Source organism: Diceros bicornis, chromosome 9 (assembly GCF_020826845.1).
Source record: "Diceros bicornis minor isolate mBicDic1 chromosome 9, mDicBic1.mat.cur, whole genome shotgun sequence".
Classification (NCBI taxonomy): Eukaryota; Metazoa; Chordata; class Mammalia; order Perissodactyla; family Rhinocerotidae; genus Diceros; species Diceros bicornis.
Genome location: NC_080748.1, coordinates 76,978,026 through 77,003,638, shown reverse-complemented (window position 1 = coordinate 77,003,638; position 25,613 = coordinate 76,978,026). Strand labels below are relative to the sequence as shown.

General features: G+C 38.4%; 1 protein-coding gene across 1 annotated transcript in view; it reads left to right on the top strand.

The window, feature by feature from the left end:
- NALCN (sodium leak channel, non-selective) overlaps positions 1–25,613 on the top strand; it is a 289,313-nt gene that overhangs the window by 24,772 nt on the left and 238,928 nt on the right. Inside the window, exon 6 of the mRNA XM_058548440.1 lies at positions 10,644–10,798. Within this exon, the coding sequence (XP_058404423.1) occupies positions 10,644–10,798 (155 nt within the window). The remainder of the gene's footprint in view (positions 1–10,643; positions 10,799–25,613) is intronic.

Sequence of the window (25,613 nt, the reverse complement as noted above, 5' to 3'; positions counted from 1 at the left end):
TTATGTACATACACGTATATTTTGCTTTCTGTCTATGTGATTCTTAATTTACTATTTTGGGAAGAAAATACATAACTAGCCACATAGTAGTAATGTTGCTCACAAAAACAATGTTCATAAATTTGATGACTTATTTCAGAGACTAACCATTTATGCCATTTTTCTTTTAATTTTCAGTTCAGTATTGAGGAGTTTAAAGTCCCATGCATGAGTGGAAAAATTATTGATACCATTTTACTATTTAGTTCCAGCCCAGACATGAATTTACTTTTAGATACTCAAAAAATGTCCAAAGTCAAAAGAAAACATAAAAATTCCAATTAAAAATTTTTTCCAACTTTTTCCTTTCCTCTTGTTACTTCTTAACTAGGAATTTCTCATAAACATCTCTGAGTCAGATACGAAGATTGTGCTTACAGCCATCAGTGTTGCCAGTTGCTGTCGTGACCTCATTTCTCTTAATCGTTGTCCTTTAACAATTGTTCCAGTTTCTGCTCAATGGGCTTGCACGCACTGTAGCCTAATAATGAGAAAGCTTTCAGGCAGAGGTGTGTATGTTCAGAAACCTACATATTCTGGGCTTCACAGCTGACCTCTGGAATTGATTATGTTTAATCCATGAGGCAAACAGGATAAAGAAGGAAGCAACTCAATACACGCAGTTTTGCTTTTAAATGGAGCTGATTTCTTTTAAAGGAGATAGAAGGGAATCTTAGCTATGTCCTCAATAACATTACTGGTAAAGCTTTAGATTCTTCTCTGATAACGAATGGCCACCTAAGGCAATTATGGAACAGGTAATGAGATTTGACTAAGCAAAGCCGTTCACATGCTAAAGAAACTCGAGAAGAGCCATGGCCTGTGGCTTAAACAGGTGTTACAAAATGCCAAATGTGATGGCAGAAATCTCCCTGAAGCTAAAACAGGAACATGTGACAATGAGCTGGTAGGTGAAATAGAAAAGATGAAGGCTTACCTGACGCCTTATTATCATTCCTGAGAAAGGAGAGAAATTTATTCATAGCTTAGTATCAAATAATGAAATCTTATTCCCAAGAGTGAGATAATTAGAAAAACTTTAAGGTAAGTAAATGTAAATGTTAAGTATATAAAAGTTTACTATACAGAGAGCAGGATTCAACCAGGAGTTCAGGTAAATATTTGTGATGGCTGGGCCATTAGCTTTAAGACCCAGAGGTAGGGGACCACACATCACAGAGGCCCAGGATAATCCTGGTGTAGCCCATTGTTTCAGGGTAATTACTGATAGCTTCCTTTTTGATCTCGGGAGAATCTCAGTACGAACAATACATTCTAAGGTCACTCCACCCAGGGGAAGATTATAGGACTTGATATAAAACATCACTAAGACTTAGACTAGAGATGATATCAAGTTGGATTTTGGGCAGTTTTCTTTTGCTGGTTCAAATAAAATTTCAGTTTATCCTTTAGGGTACTTGGAAAATAAATGAACTACAGTCATGTGCCACGTAACGATGTTTCAGTCAACAACAGACCGCATATACAACAGTAGTTCCATAAGATTAGTACCATATAGCCGAGATGTGTGGTAAGCTGTACCATCTGGGTTTGTGTAAGTGCCCTCTATGATGTTCGCACAATGACAGAATCACCTAACAGCACATTTCTCAGAACATATCCTTGTCATTAAGCAACTCATGACTGTATTGTCTTATAAATTCTGTTCACAAAATGATGAGTTTTTTTTTAATGGAAGAGTCAGAAGAATTAAAAATAGAAACATAGTGGAACTTATGCGTTCAGCGACTCTTACGTATTTTTAGGTCTGATGATTGAATTGGCCACTTTGTGGCTGAGGCGCCTGGGGACAGGGACTTTGGTGCTTTCTAAATCTTTCTCAGGCCTTCACTTTTAAGGTAGCTACATGTTCTTACTGTTATGGAGCCTTCAGCTTCATTTGACCGCACCAAAGGGATGGAACCTACTGGACTGGGAAAAATCCCTGCTCTCCAGCCATACAACTCAGCCAAACCCCATCCAGTAAACACAAACATATTCTGAGCGACTAATATGTCTGAGGGACTTTATATTCGCAATGTGATCTCATAAATTGTGTATTATGATCCTGAGAGAGAGGAGGAAATAGCTCCTTGCCACACATTAATTCACTGGCGAAATCACCAACCGAAGTCTTATATGCTTGGCCTCACGTTCTGGTGGCTGTTTTCCCTCATGCCAGCTGTCTCCTTATGGATCCCTCTCACCCTGGATCTTCTAGTTCCTGGAGCAGAGGGAGAAGAGTTACTGCTTGAGAGCTCTTGGCCTAGATTGGAAGTGTCAAGGGTAGTAGACTTGGTCTTATAACCTCAAAACAGTTTTCACATTTCCAGTTCAGAGCGGATCAGTGCTTCTTCTGGGTCCTGATACTGAGCTTTTCTGATACTCTTTTTGAATCCATTCATTGCCCGATCCTGCCTCCAATGCTAGTCTCCCCGCGCCTGTCACATGATTGTCCCTTATCCCTGTTGGCAAAGTAGTGAGTGATATAGTTAAAGACGTAAACTTTGGGAAAATATATAATTAAAAAACTATTCAGATATAATATGTAAGATGACTATTTAAAATACTTTTTAAAAATAAAATAGTGTTATTTGAATTTTGTACCGTATTTGAATAAATTTAGTATTTTAGTGCATGATGAATTCAGTTCTTTATGGCTTTGCCTATCTAGCCATTCAGGAAAGGATGAGGAAAAGGAAAAATTGTCTTAAAATACTCTCAGTTTTACAGTAAGGGGAAATTTATGTCCTAATTTCCTAGAAAATGTGCCAGATTTACTTGTTTATAAAAAGATGTGTGATGTCAATATTATTTCCCGCCTCAGACTATTTACCTTGTTTTGTAATCCCTCTAAAAGTCCAGGCAGAGCAATTAAAAGTTTTCAAAAATCAATAAGCAGCTTCATCTCTGCAAATTCCAGGGCGAGGTTAGTTTTCCGAAGCATACAGCATTAGAATTAGCCAGGCCACTTTATAGGCGTTTTTAATTAATCCTGAAAGAAGAGGCTAAACAGGAGTGGAACCAAAGCCAGATGATTCCCTGGAGTGAACCCAAAAGGCGACTGACAGCCAGAGCAGCTTTGCTGCCAGCACACACAGTGAGGGAGGCAGCCTCTAAATGCAGGGCTAAGCTCTTGGCAAGGAAATGAACCATTTTCATGCCCACCGCTAAGAGTGAGGCAAGCAGTGACCTAAGGTATTAAAGGCCATATTCACTATTCTCCCAGGTGCGAAGATGGTGTGTGTATGGGTGTGTGTATGTATGTGGGCATGTGTGTATTCACTCCATGGGTTTAACTGGAAGTGTGTTCTTCTCTTTATAATTACTTCCTAGACCATGCAATGTAAATAGAAAAGAAACCTTCTTGATGCAATAAATAACAAAATGATTTTAAGGTGTATAGCATTGTCTGTTGCGTAATGATTTGTTGTGCCATGTACTTCCTTCTTTGCATCACCGACAATTTCCTTATGGAATGCAAACTTCAGAAATATGTTGTAGTCTGGCCCCTGTGAATGTCTTTTACAATCAATGGGTCAAATTTGGCTATGGAAAAGTCAACGTTATTCTGTTTATCTTCAGTTCTTCAAGGGAAAACAGTAAGAACAACATAAACAAGATTGCTATCTATAAATTCCCATAGTTGGCATATTTTGTGAAAATCTTGCTACTAAATTAAGTAATAATCTCTTTTGTAAGTTAGTGTTTTTTTACCTTTTTGGCCTTTCTCACAGATGAGGGACAGGTTGTGGTCAGCTCAGAGTGTATCAGTCACATTGTGTCATTTTGGGGAAAGCACAAATCCTTGTCTTTTTCCCCAATCTGCAAATCTCTGAAAGTGTAGTTTAAAAATTATTTGGTATGGTAACAACTGCTTATTTAGAATCCCTGAGAAAAAGCTGTAAATAGTTTTACCTACTAATGAAAGGGTTAAAATGTTCTCTTTCTCTCCCTGCTCCCTGCTCTGCCTCTCTATCTCCTGTATACCCACAGGCGTTGACATTTCCACTTTCCAGAATGTTGTTGCGTATCCCATCCCTAGAACTAGTGTCTGTTGACCCTTTAATAGTCACTCCAAGCATCAGCCCTACTGGACGGTTTTCCCAATACTCACCATCCCCCACCTGTAGTCGTACGTGATGTTTCTACTTAGTGCTTTTGTAACACTCTGGTGCTAGAGAGAGCTTTTAAACATTCCTCGTGCTCTACTGTGGGCATTGCTTTCCCATTTTCTCTCTCACATTAGGCAGTAAAGTCCCTGAGTTGGAAATATCTTCTTAGTCATCTCCATTCCTAGCCTGTTGCGTAGCATAGAATAGACTCATCAAAAATAATTAGTTTGAATGAATGAACAAATAAAATATAATGGCCCCACTAAGGATATGGGAAAAGCAATTTCTGAAAAGGGGCTAAGTAATAATAAATGTAGTTATGTTCATGAGCGACGGTAATTACAAAAGGCCAACACAACATGTGCTACAATGAGCAGTGACAGCAGTTGGATATCAGTAGAGAAAGATGACACTATGAGTAATGAAGAGAAGAATTTGAACGTAAAGTCTTGAGTTGTTGCATTTGGCATTGGTGCTTCTAGTGGATGGATGGGAACAGAAGACAATGGGGCACACGGTTTCACTCTGTTTACCTTTTCTTTTATATGAAAGTGTGATGAGGTCATACCGGGAATTGTTTTTTAAATAGTTGAAAAATTTCTCTCGTTTTTACACGTGATGAAATTGAGGCCCAAATGGTTAAGGTGAATTGCCCAAGGTAATTAAGTTGGTTCATCACTGAACTGAGATGACAATGCTTGTGTTCCAATAGATAGCCCAATGCTCTGCGCTATCAGGAGTAATGATTAACTTAGAACCATAAAACTCTAAAGTACTGAGGTATTGTTTGGGGCTGTTATAAACAACTTTAGCAACGAGCTCAGAACACATTTTCTTAGATCTCAAACTCCTATATAATGTTATTTGTAAATAGGATATTTTTTTAAGAATTAAAAAGAAAAAACATATGCCAGGCAGATAATTAAAGTCTTTTGAAAATCAATTAACTGCTCTGAGGGATTCCAGTACTCATTTTGAAACATGGAAACTACTAAAGCCAGAAACTTAAAAAATTGAAAATCCTTGCCAATTTTTAGATATCACACTACAAAATTGCATAAAAATAACAGGATCCAATTGTTGAAGAGTTTCTTCTGTAGTTACTTTAGGAACAAATGAATAAGTATGTAAATAAATCTGCCGTAGATTTAAATAATGGTGGAAAGACAGACACATTCATTCATTTATTCAAAAAATAATTATTAAGCATCTGCTATGTGTTAGTCAGGGTTCTGCAGAGAAACAGAACCAATAGGATATATATCTAGAGAGAAAGAAATTTGTTTTAAGGAATTGGCTCATGTGATTGTGGGGACTAGCAAGACCAAAATCTTCAGAGCAAGCCATCAAGCTGGGAATTTCAGCAGGAGTTGATGTTGCCATCTTGAGTCCACAGGCAGTCTGGAGACAGAATTCTTTCCTCTTTGGAGGACCTCAGTCTTTTTTCTTAAGGCCTTCAACTAACAGGATGAGGCCCACCTACATTCTGAAGGGTAATCTGCTTTACTCAAAGTCTACTGATTTAAATGTTTAATTGCATTTAAAAAATACCTTCACTTGGGGCCGGCCCGGTGGCGCAGGCGGTTAAGTGCGCGCGCTCCGCTGCGGCGGCCCGGGGTTCGCTGGTTCGGATCCCGGGCGCGCACCGACGCACTGCTTGGTAAGCCATGCTGTGGCGGCGTCCCATATAAAGTGGAGGAAGATAGGCACCGATGTTAGCCCAGGGCCGTCTTCCTCAGCAAAAAAAGGAGGAGGATTGGCGGATGTTAGCTCAGGGCTGATCTCCTCACAAAAAAAAAAAAAAAAAAAAAAAAAAAAAAAAAAAAAAAATACCTTCACAGCAACATCCAGACTAGTGTTTGACCAAACAGCTGGGCACCACAGTCTAGCCAAGTTCACACATAAATTTTAACCATCACAGATTTTGTGTGAGGGACTAATGGGAATTGGAGGTTACAGTGGGGAACAGTCAAGTTTGGAAGACATCCAATGAACAACTGAGCACACAAACATGAATTACACATGTCCCAGTGCCAGCTGTGGAAAGTGTGGGTACCTTAAGAAATTATAACAGGGAAACCTAACCCAGGCTGAGGGACTTGGAGTGGATCCCCTGAGAAAGTGACATTCAGGCTGGGCCTGAAGGCTAAAACATGGGGTTAAACAAGGAAAGAGGAGAGGAGAGATTTCCAAGCAGAGGAAAATGTCCTGAAGTAGAAGGAGCACACCAAGACTTGGGAGCAGGCCAGTATGGTGGGACATTAGGACACTTTGGGGAAAGGAGGAACCAGATCCTTTAGGATCTTGTAGATCATTTTAAAGATTTGCCACTGATGGACTTAGAGTAGGACAGTGATTATGGCAAGTCTCTCTCTATGCTCTGTGGCCAATGGATCAGAAGGGCTAAGTGTGGCTGCAGGATGGCCAGTTAGGAGACTAGATAGTGGTGCCTGGGGAGGTGGAGATGGAGAAAGTTGAATGAGCTCGAAAGGTATTTTGGAGGATATTTAGAGAAACACAATGATTAGTTATCAGTGTTGAGAAAGAGGTAGGTATCAAGGTGATTCCGAGATCTCAAGCTTGCTCAACACTGGATGGTGGCGCTATGATGCTACTTGTTATGAAAGAGAATGTTGGTGAAGGAGTCAGAGTTCAGTGTGAGGTAGATAGAGTTGGAGGTACTTCTGGTGTAGTGGAGAGATCTAATAGGCAGTTGGATATGCAACTCTGCGACTCTAAAAAGACATTTAGGACAAGAGAGAATTGAAACTATGGAAGTGGGTTTGATTGCATAGGGAAGGAGCGTCATGAAAAAAGAGAGGAAGGACAAGGACCAAGCTCACATCATCTCAGTACTAAAGATCATTACAGGAGGAGGAGATGGAAATAAGGAGAATGACCTGAGGAACACAGACAGAACTAGCATCTTCAAAGCCAGCAACGTTGCATCTCTCTGTGCCTTCCTTCCATAGTCACATCCTATTCTCTCTCTAACTACAACTGGGAAAGATTTTTCATTTTTAAGGACATGTCATTAGGTTGGGCCCATGTAGATAATCCAAGATAATCACCCAAACTCAAGATTTTTAGCCTTGTTCACATCTGTAACCTTAATCCCCTTTTGCCATGTACCATAATGCATTCACAGGTTCTGGAGGTTAGAAACATGGACATCTTTAGCGGGCCGTTATTTTGCCTACTACCAAAACAGCTATGCGGAACGCTGCTGAGAGGTCACAGAAGATAAAAATAAAAATTTTCCAATCTGATGTAGCATGTGCATAATAGACAGGAGCAATTTCAATGGATTGGAGATCATGAAAATGGGCTGAAAAATTAAATTAGGGAGGTTACAAGTAGATAACTTTTTTCAAGAAATCTGACTGTGAGTAAGAAAGCAGGTCTTGAAACCCACTTAAGCGTGAGTGGATATTTATTATGACTGGGAGAATCATTGTCTATATTTAGAATTTGGCTGGTTGGAGCAAGAATTCTAGCCCCCTAATTCTAGAAAGCCTCTTGTTCTGTTGTGAATATCTGAGGGAAAATGAAGAAGAAAATAATTAACGTTAACAAGTAAAAATAAAAATATAGATGATTCTTGTTAATTGAGAAAAATGAAACTTAAGATAAATAACAAATAGGTATTCTGAAACTCTTGATGTTCATTTCAGTTTTAAAAAAGTAATTATCATGTGGTTTTAGATACATGTGTTCCAGAGCAATTAATCATCTAATAAATGTGTCTCTAAAAAGCATTTGCTAATAGCTTGATGTTGGCAAAAATAATGTGTTTCAAATCTGCTGTCTCTGAAGCCAAAAGATTTCAAAATAATATCTGTGCTGGTGAGGGTTGTGCTTAAAATGAGAATCAGTGTTAATATGAAAGAAAAAAACCAATGGAATCAAAAAAGAAAAAAATACTTTAATATTTATAAATTAATGAAAACAGAATCATAATAGTTAACAGTTATTGAATGGCAAACTTACTTCCAACACAATTCTGAGAGTTATTTGTTCATGAGCTCCTTGTACATTAGCTTATTTCATCATTGAAACACCCCTGCAAAGTAGGTGCACTTGCTCTCCCCATTTTAGAAGTGTGGAAACTGAGGCAGTACACACCAGGGCTAGGGTTTCAATCTAGGTGGTCTACAAATTTCAAACTATCAGTCACAATTGGTAACACCTAACACTTATTGTCTACCAAGTACCCGTTTTAAATACTTTAGAGATGTAAATCATTACATTTTTACCACAGCCGTATGAGGTAGGCATTTTCCCGCCATCTTACAGATAGGGAAACTGAGGCACAGATCAGTGAAGTCCCACATATAGTAAAAGCTGAGCTAGAATTCACACCCAGCAGATGCTCCAGAGTCCAATTTCCCATGTGAATAGCTGAAAGATAATGTTTTTTGAAACTTTTTCATGTAGATTGTGTTTTCTTAGACATTGCTGCTATTGTCTTTTTAAAGTATTGGAAATGAAACAAAAATGACTAATTTTAATGGGCTAGTAAACTTTTCCCTCTCTGAACTTCACCTTACCTTCCTCAAGTATAAATGAAGAATTCGGTGATCTATAAAGTTTCTTTCAGCTGCACAATTCTGTGAACAAAATGCTTTCAGTATCACACACCAAAATTCCTTCTATTCTTTTGACAATTCTTTATTGTTATGTTTTTACATGTCAGGATTTATGCTACATTTTATTCTTGTAATGATTAATAATCATTGATAATAAGCATTTATCGAGTACTTGCAGCACGCTGGGTGCTATGCTCTGTGCATTACTTGGTTTATTTTATTTAACCCTCGCACAAGCTACAGTTTAAATTACGATTCCTCACTCTGTCTTACAGATGGGGAAACTGAGCTTAGAAACGTGTAGAACTTGATAATTCTATACAACCAGTAAATGGCGGAGCTTGGGATCAAACTCAGAAAGCCTTATTCTGAAACGCTGAAGCCCAGTCCCCTGACCACTGTCCTAATGTGGGTACCACATCAGGAACATGGAGTCAGATTAGACTTAAGTGAAGACGCATCATTTGGCTTACATATAAGAATGTGAAATGAGAAGACATAAGGGATGTGTCTGCCTAAAATTATATCTTTCTGCCACAACCGAGTGGTAATTTCCACAGTTAGAGCCTTTCCCTTGGGTTTTGCATGTGGAGTCCAAAGGACCAGCTTAAAATGTGACCAGAGGGGGCAGTTATTTAAACACTTATTCCCTGAGATGTGTAGACAGATTAGCTCTTTTGCAGCTAACAGAGAGCAGGGCCCTGAAGGAATACACATGGGGGTCTGCATGGTGGGTGAGGCCTTGGAGCTTTGTTGATGACTGAGACAGAACTGCACATGGTATCACCAGGTGTGGTGTGTGTGTGTGTGTGTGTGTGTGTGTGTGTGGTGGCCTCAAGCAGCTAAGAGACTGTGGAGAGTTAGGCATCAAACTCTAGAGAAGGCATATTATATCAGGGGAGGGAAGCAGCCAGTTGAAGATAAGAAGGTATTAAAGAAAAGAAATGTGACCCAACAAGTCGGCCTCAATTTGGCCTTAAGCTGAGGGGCGGGAGACTGTCCTAAGGTTGATCCCCATTTAGGAAATGCCTAGAAACATTGATGCAGTGTGAAATGACGCTAATAAAACCATGGGGTTAGGAGGCTTGCGAAATCATCTAGACTAAACTTTGGCTTCTGCACAATCCATGTGAATTGCCTCAGATAGCAGCTGTTGGGGGCCCATTTTCAAGGTCAGCCCACAATGAGGTTCCACAATCACTGTTCCAGTGATTATCTGTGCTCACTACCAAAAAACCCGTTATGTATCTAAATCCTTCTGCATCAGCTTAATCTCCAGCCTGTCCTCCAGAAAGATGAAAAAGGCTTATATCACCGTCTGCCTCAAAGACCTTAATATTCCTAGAGCTCTCACTGAGTCACCCCTAATCTCTCTCTCTCCAATGTGATACCTTTAGTTCCTTCCATCTCACCTTATCTGTCTGGCTTTCTTTCTAAACTGCACATCTGCCAACGCAGAAGAACGCCAAGTGTCGTTTGTGAGACTCATGGTATTCGTACCATAAGGAAAATGACTCTTATCATTCAGTGTTGCTTCGAAGTAGAGAAGTAAAATTTGTGTCCACAGTAGTTTAAGGATTTTCTGAATAACAAGTCCCCAGACAAGTTAACATTCCTTATAAATCTGTAGGAAAATTCCTCCCTTTGCTTATCTGGGTCTTGGACTTTAAAGACAAAAACAATAATGACAATAATATTCTTATAACGAGCTGTGTGGACGAATCAGGTATCATTTTAAAATGTTTAATGTGTCATTAACGTTATGAATACTGTTCATGAATAGGAACCTTAAATCTGTGTCCGTATACAGCAGTTATTAATGAAGAGTGATTACATTATCCATTTTAATCTACATTTATAGTTGTTGAAATTGTCTAACCCTTTCGTGTGTTGTTCACAGAAATGTAACCTGGAATAGTTTAGCTATCCCAGATACACATTGCTCACCGGAGCTGGAAGAAGGCTACCAGTGCCCCCCAGGATTTAAATGCATGGACCTCGAAGATCTGGGACTTAGCAGGCAAGAGCTGGGCTACAGTGGCTTTAATGAGATAGGTCTGTCTTACTGGTAAAATACATTTTCAGTTTCTATTTTACAATGTTTATGAAATGGAGAGAATAGTTGTATAATTGATATATCATGTTAAGACTGTCTATAGTATTTAAGAAACACAAATGCAAATTTTAATTAGATGCCTATATTGTAATATATTCTACCTAACAGTCTGTATCTCTGTATATTCATCAATATCTGTATAGGGTTAAATCTCTCTCATTTTAGACTATTTTGGTTCTTCATTATAGCATTGAAGAGTATTTGTTTATTGAGCAATGTTCAAGGATTGTTGCCTCAAAGATAAACAAGATGTGGTTTTTTAAATCCTTATCCTATTTAACTAGACCCTAGCTGGTGAGGTAAGTCTTAACTAACTGGAGTACTAGGCATTGATGAGTGCATGAGAGATGAAAAGTAATCCTGGAGCAGAAGACAGCAAATGCAATACTTAGTGACTGTGCATCAACTATGTAATAGATGTATGGAAATGCTTATATGTGAAGATGATGTGCTTAAATGTATATATCTATATAGGTGGCTTGTCCCGTTAAGTCCTGAAATGTGCCATCACACACAGTAATGCAAGAACTTAGCATCGCCATTTAGTTGATATCATTGTATTTATTACAACTTCATGCAAGTTGCACATATTTTGTTATTGAAGCAAAAAACCATGGAATTCTAAACAATTATTTTATGCTTTGAGAATTTGTCTTAGTCAGCTCAGGCTGCCAATAACACAATACTGTAGAGTGGGTGGCATAAGTAACATAAATTTATTTCTCACAGTTCTGGATCTGAAGTCTGAGATCAGGGTACTGGCGTGGTTAGGTTCTGGTGAGAGCCCTCTCCCTGACTTGCAGATGGCCACCTTCTCCCCACTGTGTCCTTACGTGGTGGGGATAGGGAGAGAGACAGAGAGAGAGAGAGCAAGTGCACTTTCTGATATCTTCTTCTAAGGGCTCTAATCCCACCATGAGAATCCCACCCTCATGACCTCATCTAAGTCAAATCACCTTCCAAAGGCCCCACCTCCTAATACCATCACATTGAGGGGTGGGGCTTCAACATATGAATTTTATTTGTTCAGTCTATAACAGAATAATTATCGGAATCATTTTTTAAAAAACTAATTTTTCCTTCAAGTTTCAAGGCCCAGATGCATGTAGGAGAGTTCTAGACACTTTTACTCAGGGCCTAAGAGAAAAATGTTTCAATGTATGCTTGGTTGTATGGGCAATAGTTGTGCTCTTTTGGAAGCCAAATCTGTTTCCTGACTTTTGATGTGGTTTCACATCTCAGTGGGCCAGCTGTTCAATGGGGGATTTCATAGCCAAAGAAGAGAGCATCTGCCCCTGTCAACCCTGGATGGCCACTGCTGTCAACCCAGCCATGTCAGAAAAAGTGGCTAAGTCCTATCCCCATGCTGGCCTTCAGTCATAGCAGCTCCTGGAAGATATTATACAGAATGGTATAGTGAACTCTGGGCCAAGTATTGGAGTTTCAGAAAGAATATGTGAAGGTCTTGCATTGATTGAGAATACTTTCCCGATGTATGGCAAGGCTACAGCCTTTGGACAGAATATAGTACTGAGTATTTAGTATTACTATTTAAGTGTTGTATTTAAGTTTCTCCTAAACTTATCTGGCTTTGGAACCAATCTTACATCCTTTCTTCTGTCTCAGAAGTTCAGGTGCCTCTTATGGATTATACCAGTGACTTTCAGGGATGAGCAGGGAATCCCAGGTGTGGTACGGGACGTGAGATATGTAGATTTGGTAGGCTGTGTGGAACAAGCTCCAGCAATCCTAACAGCTGGGACATGGCTAGAAGACAGGACTTGTCAGAGCCTACAGCTCTTTCTTATAGGGGCTAACTGGGTGTACCCATGTCTTCTATGGAGAGTTAGGCTGCCCTTGCACAAGAAACCTCCAGTCCTTTAAAACCATATTGCTGAATCAAATCACACCCTGACAATTTTAAATACCCCAGTTGTCCCTAACCTCAAAATGCTGCATTATATTCAAGTTGATTCGTTTTTCTTCACTGTGACTTATGATAGCTTCAACTAATGTAAGAATATGCTCTCTCTTTGAGAGAGAAAGTCTCCTTATAAAGTGTGTGCTTGAGAGGTCCAGTTCTAGGAGGGAATTGCCCTGGGGCAGTGGGCCCCCACTGGGGCAATAATCTCACTGAAGCTCTACTGTTTATTTGCACATTTATCTCCCAAGGATTTAAGCTCCTTGAAAACAGGAAGCAGGTCTTTTCATCTTCATGTCTCCAGGGCCCAGCGAAATGCCTGGCTCTTTACAGCCCTCTTTACAGAGGGCTCTGTAAATATTTACTGATGGACTAAACAAAATATAGGTCCTTCTGAATTCATTGGTGACCAGTCCTGTTTGTGTTAGGAGATAGAGCCGTAATAGAGAACCAAGTTGTTTTCTTGTTCTTTTCCCTGATTTTGTCTGTTTTTGTTGGCAGCATTCACTCTTCCTCATGACTTCCTTTTCTATACAAGCTTAATTTGGTCTGTTTGCTTCTTTTTCTCAAATGATGATTTAATTCATCATCATTGTATGACTAATAGTTAGATAATGAAATTTGACTTTGTACTATAATCAAAAAAATTTTAAATGGTCACTATAGTTTAGATTGAAATTGATAACTACTTCCTGATACACCAACTGTAGTATTTTAGAAGATTCTTTTTAAAGTTCTTGTGGAAACAAAAGATAATGTTTCCCCCCAAATGAGGAAAATAAATTATTTTATTAGACACATGTGATCATCTCTTTTTGCATGCAGTTGAATTTAAAACATAATTAGGTGCCTAATTGTGCCTATAAATTTAGCCAATATGCTTTATATATAAGTAATCGTGATTAATTAAAAAAGAACACATTGCCTTTGCTTACTAATCAAATTATCATGCAATACATTGAATTTCAACTTATTTATAAAATTTAATGTATAAGTAGCTTTATAAAATTAAATTTAATACTGATGATGTTGAAAAACTCAATTTAAAATATATTAAAAACCAGAGTCATGAAGTAGAAAAAATTGTGAAGAGCCCTTATTGCCAAGTAAAGACACCTTTGCATTGCTAAAATCTCCTAAACATCAAGGAGACTGAGAAACAGAAATGCAATTTACATATTTAAGGACCCCGAAAAACCTGTAACTATAAACCAGACATCAGAAGACCAGGTGTCTAACAGAAAACGTCCTGATAGGATTCTGGCAACTGAGGATCTCAGACAGAGCCAGCAGAATGCCGACATTCTAAAATGGCGAATGTTTCCAGAGGAGCAGAACAGTCCTGTCTGAGTCAGGGAGTCAGTGTGTAGCTGACTGTGGAGCTTTCTGAGACTTGTGTCATCACAAAGTAGAAGTGTTCATTCCTGCAAGCAGCTGGTAGAGAGATAGAGCAGAGGGCAGACACTCAATTGTGAGGGGTGCAGTGCTGCTGATCTGAGTTGAATAAGACGAGGGAAAAGCTAAACTTAAGGTTTTCATACCTTAGGATGACCTGGGCCGTCCTTTAAAACACGCCAATTCCCAAGCACCATTCCCAAGCCAGTTAACTCAAAACCTTGGAGTGATCCAAGGCCTAGATGGTTTTGACAAGCTCTGCAGGTGATTCTGATGTGCATGCAGGATTGTGAACTCTGGACTGATACACACACATACACGCCTGTCTTATAAAAAACTTCATTTCTATCCCACAACATTACCTGAACGTGAAACAGTGACAAGTATCTGGTCTTCTAAAAACTGATTTCAAAGGTGTGTAATAATCAAAAAGAATCAGGACCATATCTATAAAAATGTACTTTTAGGTACATTTAACAACTGAAAAATTATCCCAGCTATATAACTCAAAAAAAAAAACAAAAAACATTGCAGACAAAGCAGACCTGAATATATGGATTAAAAGGGTACAACTTATCTCAATAAATGGACATAGAACAACCAACACTGAGGCATAGCTTAGTAAAGTTGCTGGAATTCAAAGCTAAAGAAAGCGTCCATTGAGCATCCCCCCAAAAAATGATCAAGTCAGTTCTAAGGGGGCCATCAGAGATGCCAGAAACTTCATGTCAATATTCAGCTCTAGGATATAATGTCACAATGCTTACAAAGTCCTTGGGAAAGAATGTGTCAAACTCTTTTTGATTGTTTTTGAAGAGGCAAGAACTCAGAGACTTTATTTTACATTAAATCTTCTCAAAGACCTTCAGCCAATCAAGAATGACTGGTCCTGAGCCTTGTCTCTAGTATCCCTTGCAAGGAGAGAGCCAATACAACTGTAGGATTTACAGAATATAATGTAAATATCACAAATTATGATTGTGTAGAAGAGAGGAGAAAAGAAACGGAGGAGGTAGTGTGAATAATGTTGATGTCCTTAATGTTTATACTCAGCAGTAAAAACAATGTTATCATTTTATACAATATATGAATCATATAATGAAAGTACCTGTGTACTTGTCATGAGAATGCATTACAAAGTCCAAAATGACCCACTTTAGAAAAATTGAACTCTGGAAATAATGGCCCTGGGGTTTGGGTCATGGCTGTACTACATCCTAGTGTGGAGACCTTGGGAGACTAATGAACCTCTCTTCCTCAATTTCCTCATCTGTAAAATGGGGTAAGTGATTGACGTACCTTATAGGGTTGATGAGAGAAGGAACTGAGAAACTACCCTTAGACAGTGTCCGGCACAGAGCAGACACACGGTGAGCCAGAAGATTAGAGATACAGTGGCAGAATCAGAATGCGTCTCTGCGTTATTTGAGGAGAAAGGCAGCTTTACTAAGGGAGGGCAGGGCGCAGACGCTCACAGGTCAGCACACCGGTGTCTGATGTTACTCCCTTTTGTGTGCAGCAGTCTGCAGCTCAGGTTGTTCAGGATTTTACAGCAAGGGAGAAGAGTGGAGGGGACGGGGACAAGGTGTTCTTAACCTTGCCTTATGCCCCTATTAACGAATACCCCAAATTTTCTCGTATTCTAATCAATGTATAGAAATCTAGAGGGCCAATTTTTGGTGGTGCTGGTCTTCATGAATTAATTCTTCCTCTTTTGCTACTCTCAGAAATATCCTTACTTTTGTGCTTTATCTGTCTCTTTTGAATCTTATGCGTATTGAGCCTGTGCCATTGAATTTTCTACAGTTTCATTAAGCCTCAGACATATAATTTTATTCACCCCTGTGCCTTGGAATCTGTGACCCCTGGATTCAGCCGCTCCTGTCTTTTAGCAGCCCTTCCTCAGGCACTGCCTCCACAGACCTAAGAAAAGCCTCCGGGGGGGCGCTGAGCAGAAGCCACGCTGCTTCCTGCTCCGTCTCCGGCACCCAGTTGTTTATTCTCCGTCCTCCCCTAAATCTCTGTACCAACTGGTGACTGAGATGCTAGTTGTTTCTCTGTCCCTCTCTTCCGCTTAAATACTTTTCCATCTTTGCTTCTGTATACTTTTCCTACTGCTCATTCTTAAGGACCCTCAACTAATACATCCTCTCTAGGGGGTTAGCCTGTGCTCTTAAGACATCACTCACTCCCCACATTCCAGACCTGCTGAGGAAGATACATTATCCAAAGGACGTATTTGAAGATGGCAAAATCTGTTTAGCAGACATTCAGATTCCGTGATTGCAGTGAACGTGTGGGGAGGGGGGTAGCAACCATGCAGTGAACGGGTTTGGGGACAGACGACACCCAAAAAGCCACATATAGAAGTGAAACCAAAAAAATCACATCAATTTACTCTATTTAGAAAATTGGTCCTACTTCCATTTTCTGAGTACTTAGCCCACTTGCAGCCTCTCCCTTCCTCTGTATTACCGCATGCTCATCAACATGTAAGACATATAATCTGAGACATAAAAGAGGAGACATTGCAATTTTTTGTAGTATTTCTGAACAGGAAATTAGAGGAATTTTGAGCTGGAAAAGATAAGCAGTCATGTGGTTAACCCACACAGTTGTATAGATGGGGAAACTGAGCGTCACAGCCAGTGAGGTCAGAGATCCAGAGAACTCCATGCAGAGGCAGGGCTAAACTCACTTCTCACGATTCACAGACTCCCTCTAGAACCTACTGTCTCCCCCAAACCTTCTTACATTTCAGATCAGTGTTTAATTAAGAAAAAAACTCAAAAAATGTCTCGCCAAACTTAGCTTGGGTCATAATTTTGAGAGGTTAGCATCACTTACCTTTGGTGAGATGCTGATGGAGAAAACAACCATCCAAACAGACGTGATGAGCCAGTTAGAAAAAAAGCAACAACAAATCTATCACACGTGGGAAGGAAATCACAGCAAACACCATGAAACTGGCAATTTACTTGTCATGATCTTTCAAAAGAAACTAAGAAATTGGGTACAGGAGATGAGTACAAAACTATTCAGGAGGTGGTTTCCACTCTCCATTCATTGAACAGTCAGGTGAAAACAAAACATGTTCAGTTTTGCTAGAACAACCCAATGAATGTCATTTAAGATAAAATTCATCCTGGGAAGTCACTTAGGAAATAAGTAGATATCAGGGATTTTGCCATTGTTGTTATTAGTTGAGAATTGTAAGAATAACAGGCAAAAGCCCAAGATTTTAAAAATCCAGAATAAACTAAACCTGATTGAAACAGTTTATAGCAGATAGAGGAAGCTCATAAGCAAGATCAAACTATAAGCGGGACATTCTGAAAATAACTAAAAGAAAAGACATTTAAATTATATATGCTTTTAATGCTATGTGAACTGTATATAGTGGACTGTTTTCCCTATTCTTTATATACAATAATCAAAGATAAAACTGGGAAATAACAAACACCATGTTCTTATGGTGACTAATTGTCCAACAGGCAGTCTTTATTATTGTAATTACTATCATTACTTACAACAACTACTGCTATCATTTATCGATTGCTTATTATGTATCTGGCACCAGGCAAAAGGTTTTCCATCCATTATGTTTTTCATCCTCAAAATAAACTCATAAGGTGGCATTATCCCCAATTGATAAGTGAGGACAGTGAGATGAGAAAGACTTGATTTGCCCAAAGTCACATACAAGTCACAGTTGGGAGCCAAGGCTGCTGCCCCAGATGCTCAGGTCAACGCTGGTGTTCTCGGTGTTCACACTCCACACTATCTGTGAAGTCGGCCATGAGTAATCGTGGTTCCCCGTGACTTGTCAGGACAGCTGGTCCATTATAGAGTCTCGTTATGATGGAGGTGGGGACATGTCCTCCAACATAATGATTCACCAGATGTCGCGCCTTCTCCTCTTGTCCCCAAGTGTCTAGGACAGAGGGGTGAGTGCTAAGGAGAGTGACATCCTCTGCAAACTGAGGGCCACTCAGGGCTGGTCTCTGGCTTTGATTCTAGCACCCTGCGTATTGTGTGACAGAGTTGGTGCCTTATATGTGTTAGTTGTGTGTAAGAATCTAAATATGAAAAGAATATACCTGGGAGGCAATGCAGTTTACAAGAAAATTTATCTAGCTGTAGACACTTGGGCAAGGATTAGAGGTGATGGCAGCAAAAATGAGTAAATATGCTTTTGATACAAAATGAGATGGTAGACATATAGGCTAGAGACGTGGGAAAGAATGTTGAAAGCAAGAAAAAATATGTTATTTGGTATATTGTAGTCAGATTTACACTTATTTGAACTAAATTCAAAATTCCTTTATGATATATGTGCTTAGTATATGTAATTTACTGCTATATGCATTAATTTCTCCTGTGTATTTGAATTTACCATCTTTTTCCTTTGAAATACAAATAATTTGCTTTCTAAGTACCAAAAATTAACCAACAATTTTTTAATGACTTTGGTGACTTTGAAAATGCATATTAATTAGTTTCTTTATTAGAGCTGTGACATAAAGAGTACTTACCTTATTCATCCTCTTTACAAAAAAAAAAAAACCATAAAGCTTTCCTTATAGGCCCTCCTTAAAATATTAGGTAGAAAAACTATAGGCCATTAGCATCACAGAAGTTAAAATGTGGATTTGGAATGTGTATACAAATTTAAGGCGATGACTTGTAATCTTGGTAAATTTTTTTCTGGTAATGATAAATTATTTGAGCCTTTCAAGAAAGTAAAAAAATTAAAGTGGACCATAGCCTTCTGGATTCTCATATACTCCAGAGTCACTTCTGAAGAAGGCAATTATGGGTATTGAAATTTGGGACTGGTATTTTTTTCAAACAAGAAATATATTTTAGTTGTTATTTACTTTAGTTGTTATTTACTTTAGTTATTATTTACTATTATTATTTACCTCATTTAACTTTGGGTGAAATTGACTACAAGATACAGATCATCTTCCTGTGAGTCATAAATCAGTTTTATTAAATATTGATAAGAAGTAACATCAATGGTTATTTTCATTCCTGGTAGTGTTTCGTGTGTGGAACTACCCCATATCTTGCTGAAGTAGGATTGACAATGAATCTACTTACACAGGTCTAATGTTTCAGTTTTAATACAGGATTTGCTTTACTTTAAAATTCCTCCTAATGTTTTTTTATTGGCATTCTATTATTTTTATAATTTGTCTCTTATTACATCTGATGTTAAATAGGAACATAAAATGTGATGAAAGAAAATTACTTTTATTCAAGTCATAGTGGAATGTAAATTGAGCTCTGTTGATGATGCTGCTAAAAATTGATTCATCAGATTTAAGTCATGTTAAACCATATTTCATGCTGCTGTATGTAATATCAGATGAAAAATTTACAAATGAATGGAAAATAGAAAGTTATTATGTATCCATAACTTTGATTTATTACAGAATGTACATTTTTATGGTAGCTGCAAAAAGCCACAGTAAAGACTAATTTGTAAAATATGTAATTGAGATTTATAATACTTTGTGAAAAAGCACCAAAGGGTTGTTTTCCCTACATTAATCTCTATGTTTAGCATTGCTACTGGAATTATGTATTGATGTTTATGAAAACATATAAAGAAGAGAGAACTGGCAATAGAATTCAACCAGAGGTGCTTACTTTAATTTCTGATTATTCTGTGCTTGCTCTTGGAGGGAATTCCTTTATCGTGGGACAAGGAACACCTGACATATTTTTGTTATGGAGGACAAGATCCTGAAGGTTCAACAAGAGGAATAGTTGTGAGAGCCTTTGGCCAAATGTAGGGGTTTTGCCCTGGGTCCAGGCATCAGTAAATGCCCTCAGGTTGCATGTAAAAGTGTGTGCTGGAGGATTTCTAAAGGGACTAAGACTTCAAGTTTCGTTAGAGCCTCAGACAGGGTCACAGACTTACTTAAACAGAAATTAGATATGCAGATAGTTAGGAATGTTAGATATGCAGAATGTTAGGAAGAAAGAGGGGTTTAAAGATAGAAATTATAGACATGATTTTAAAAAGGATATCCACTGTTTGGTGTCTAGCAGATATTCAGGAGTTCTTGTTGAATGGATTAGAAAAGGCAGCTGCTAGAGTGATTTTTCATTGGACAATGAAAGAAGTTTCAAAAGTGGATTTCTGAGGGCATAAAGTGATTTTTTTTTTTCATATTACACATAGAAGACAAAACTCATTGGAAATATCTAGTGGTTTCCAAGAAATTAGCATGTTTATGGTTACATTTTAAATATTTGTAAATTATAAAAATAACACGTCAAATAACCTAAGAAATTTGATGAAAAAAGTAATAAATTCTACTGTATATAATCCCTTCCCTTCCTCTCTCCTTTATTCTTTCGTCTGTATCAGTTTCTTGGTATTTAATAAAATGCTTTTAACTGTTTCCCTACTGATAGACGTTTAAGTGATTTTCAACTTTTTACTATAATAAGTTATTGGGTTGAATACACACTCACACACATACACATATATATCCTCTGCACGTGTGTGAGTATTCTTTAAAATAGATATCTAGAACAATTTCTAAGTCAAAATGTACGCCCATTTTTTTTTTTTTTTTGTAAGGAAGCTCACCCCTGAGCTAACATCCATGCCAATCCTCCTCTTGTTGCTGAGGAAGACTGGCCCTGGGCTAACATCCGTGCCCATCTTCCTCCACTTTATATGGGACGCCGCCACAGCATGGCCTGACAAGCGGTGTGTCACTGCGTGCCCAGGATCCGAACCTAGGCCGCCAGCAGCACAGCGCGCACTTAACCATGACGCCACGGGGCCGGCTCTGTATGCACATTTTTAACATAATAAATAACTGGTGCTTTATTTCTCAAAATCTTTTCTCAAAGAGATTGTGGGAGTTCATAGTCCTGCTCTTGCTGTGTGAGAGTGAGTTTTAAAAAGTGTAAGGTATTCTTTTTTGATATGCATAAATATTGAAGTAAAAAAATAACATATGCCATATTGTATTCTGTACAGCGGTTCATTCTCTTCTTGAATTCCTTCATCCCACTCGTCCTATCCACGCATGACTCACCTTCCAGGGCCTCCTTTCCCGTAGCTTCCCCAGCTACACCAGCAGCATTTGTCTCCATTCTGTCAGAACTGTCACACAGGGTTCGTGCATGAAAGTTAACGTGTCATTCTATTTGTATCCCACTGTCTGGTGTGTGTGTGTGTGTGTGTGTGTGTGTGTTTTACCATTGCCTTCCCAATTAGCTCATTAGCTCCTGAGTGCCTCAGGTAGGAGCAAAGCTTCCTGTACTTCTTGTGATGTATTTTCTTTTGAGGACTGGTTGGTCCCATGTAGGAGAATTTTATTTTAGATATGTTGCCTTTTTAAATCATCATTCTGTGGAAACTTTCTGACTGAAAATTTAAATAAAATTCAGATACAGCTCTAGCCTATAAGTTCATTGTTCATTTGAAATTAAGTGGCTTCTGCATTACGCCGGATGTGAGCCGTCTCGCACAGGAGACTTGTATTGAAAGTCAAGCAAACTTTCGCTGCTGGTAATGGCAGTCAGGGGAACGTAATTCCCTTGACATTCTATGAAATTAAATTAATTTCACCAACTAATCAGTGGGAGCAGAAAGGAATAATGTCATGTAGGAAAGCCCTGCACAGCTCGTCTCGAGGCTAATGAGGCCAGAGGAAGGCCCACTCCTGCCTCTCCTGGGGCTGCATGTTCTAATACGTGAGTCCCGCTTAGCAAAACTGTGCTGACAAGGTGCAGGGCCTCCTCCTCAGGGGAGAAAGCTCTTCAGCCCTTGAAAATGTGTTTCTAACCTGAGCCACAAAGGGCTGTGAGAAAGGATGGCGTCCACCCTGAGCGGGACTGGACTGTGGAGACAAGCAGCCCCTCCCTCTTGCTCCCTTTATTGGCCTCTGCCCCTCAGCTCCCACACCCTCAGGGCTCGGGATTCAGGGATCCTACAACAGACGAAATATACTAAGCTAATAAATATACTAAATAAAATTAGATTTAAAATAAATATGCTAAAATAAGTTGTAAATGCCTAATAAATATTAGCTGCCACTATTAAAACAAAAATAACTACCACAATTGCTATTATAAAGATTATTATTGGTGAGATTTATTTCTAGATAATAAGCAAAAGTGAGATGTTTTCCCATTTTCATGAGAATATGAGAATTTTTAGAGAATATGAGATACACTCTCATAATAAGTAGAAAAGGAGATGTGTTCATAATATATTCAACAAACATTTTTTCTTCATTTATGCCAGGCATACAGGTACTGAAATACAACCATGTTAGTAAATATAACCAAGTTCCTGCCCTCAAACAGAGATGTTAAAATAAAATAAGAAATGAAGGTGAAATGAAGTCAGAGGAAAGGATTGATGTTTAACCCGTGGTAGGTCGTGCAGCTGTGTGCCAGGTCCGGGGTGCATGACCCCATGTACGTGCGTGCCTCCACATCCCTTTAACACTTCTCAGAATAGGAGTACATTAAAGTGGAGCATGAATGCTCCAATTTGCTACAAGTCTCATTTCCCTTACTTGCCTTATATTCAGCATTTCTCACGTTTCTGTAATCTGCCTGACCTCTGAGACAAATGCTTTTGTGAGATCTGATAATGGAAAATGATGGTTTAAGAATTATATTTTTCCTTTAGCTTTTGTTAAATAAGGTGTATATAATGACATAGATTAAGTGTGCCACCTTCGTTTTCTTCCTGGTCAAATACGTCTGCTTCTTATGCACTTTTCTGAGAATGTCTTTATCTTATTTTTGATGAATAGCTTGACTGAGTATAGAATTCTTAGTTGATATTTATTTTCCCCAAAAATTTGAAATCATTCCATTGTATTCTGGAATCTATCTTTGCTGATGATAACACTCTTGGGAGCCTAATGGTAGTGCTTTTGTTTTTTTATTTTGTTTGTTTTTGTTTTATGTTTGTTTAACACATCTGTGTTTTTTCTCTGATAGTTTTTAAGATTTACTCTTTGTCTTTGCTATTTTATGGTCTTACTGTAATATGTGCAGACATGGATCATTTCTTTTTATCTGCTAGCGATTCATTTTTTGTTTATGAGACTCATACCTTTTTTCTGAAAGATTTTTAGATATCTTTTCAAATCATAATTTCTTCTCCATTCTCTCTATTCTTTATTTTCTGGAATACTAATTAGGTATTTGTTAAACTTTCTTATTCCGTCCTCCGTGCCTCTAAATCTTGCTTTCTAACTTCCCTTTATTCACTCCATTTGTCCTCTGCACCCTTTTATTAGGTGCCTGGTGAATTTTCTAGTATTATTCTCTATGTCTCTTAAAGTTTGTATATTTTCCACCTCACCTTCTTTGCTGAACTCTGGATGATTTTCTCTCTCAGTGTGTCTAGTCTGCTATTCATCTTATTCATTGCGTTTTTTTATTCCAGCATCTGTAATTTGAATATCTTGAATTTCTATTTAATTTTTTCAAATCTGTCTGTTCTTTTATCTTGTAGCCCTGTTCTTGCCATTTGCTTTCTAATCCTTTCTGTATCTCATTAAACGTTTTGAACATGCTTATTTTAGAATTTCTTTCCATATCTTCTAATTCTCCTTTGTAATAATTCATTTTCTCATGTGGTTTGTAGTACAGGCTGTGAGCTCAGTTTCAGTGGGGGTTTCTTTCTATCTCCAGGGTTAGTGTTTGCTGGAATTCCAGAGATAGCGTCACTCTGGGCTAGTCCTCGTGTCAGCTTTGCGGCTTGGGAGAGGAGAGATCCTTGAACTATTTGTGGGGTAGAGGACAGTGTAAATTTGGACTGCACACTTCTGTTGGCCCAGGTCTGGGGTTCTGGTTTCTCTTAGGAGACTCTTGCGCCGCTCATGGATCTGGTTGGAAGTCAAGCAATGCCCTGCTTGCCTGGCCTGGAGGGCAGTGTTCTTCCAGTCTCCATTTAAAATGCAGAGGCCTGTGGGAAACTCCAGCAATGCAGACATGCCTCAGCTCTGCGCGTGCCTCCTGTCCTGTGTTGGGGTGCGCCCCAGCCCCTCTCCCTGCCTGGGCAGCAGAAGCCCAGCCGAAGCCCTTACGGTTTATATCGTCTCTGAATAGGTGTGTGAGCCCTCCTGACTTCAGCTTCTGCTCACAGCTCTCATTCTGTGTTCTCTCATACTCTCTGGCCAGGGGATATTTCACTCAGTTTTGGGCTAATTTATACATTCAAAAATTATTCTCTTTGATTTATCTATTTCCTTGTGTTGGTTAGGCATGGGGTGGAGATGATGAAGGAAAGAAGTTTCTAAGTAAGCATCGTCCAGCAAACCCATGTAAAGCTTTATTTTTTCATATATATACTTAGGATTTTTGTATAACTATACAGTTTTCCTTTCTTTGATTTGATTACATACGTATTTTGTATTCAAAAAGTATATTTTATGCATTTGCAGCATTAATTCTTAAAATTTGGTAAGTATATATTTACAGGAATTTTTATTTTTACAAAGATTCACTTTGGTATTATTATTTTTATTACTCTTTGCTGCTAAATTATTACACCAACCTCTGTGCAGCCTGATAAGACCACACCTCAGCAGTTCGTGTAAAGACGAAACATATTAGAGAGACAGAGTGAGAGTAGACTGCAAATAAGCAAGGGCAGGTATTGAGCACTGAGAATAATTCCGATGGATTAAGGTTTTGAGTTCTTAATCTTCTTAATATTAATTTCAGCAAATATTCAAATGCTTTCACTCTCCATGTAAGTGCTTTAGCAAATAAGCAAAAAAATAAAAATAAATAAAAATCCTAATCTGGAATTACTTAAACATAAAGCAAATGAATGTTCTTAGGGAATTCTTACTCTCATATGTCTAAAATAAATATAAAAAAATATGTCTAAAATATATAAAAAATAATCTATATTTGTGCGTGGAAATATTTTATTTAAAAACTAGTGGTCAGCCATAAGAAACGATGAAATCCAGCCATTTGTGACAACATGGATGGACATTGAGGGTATTATGCAAAGTGAAATAAGTCAGAGGGAGAAGGTCAAATACCGTATGATTTCCTTCATTAAGTAGTAGATAATAACAACAATAAACAAACACATAGAGACAGAGATTGGATTGGTGGTTACCAGAGGGGAAGGGGGGAGGGAGGAGGGCGAAAGGGATAATTGGGCACATGTGTGTGGTAATGGGTTGTAATTAGTATTTGGGTGGTGAACATGATGTAATCTATGCAGAAATGGAAGTATAATGATGTACACCTGAAATTTATACAGTGTTATAAACCAATGTTACTGCAATAAACAAAAAATTAAAAAAAAAAAAAAAAAAAAACTAGTGGTGACTACAAACCTTGACACCAAATTGAAGTTGAAGGGAAGGAGACTTTCAAGTAAGGACTACTTAGGAGGCAGCTATTGTGTGTATGGAGTG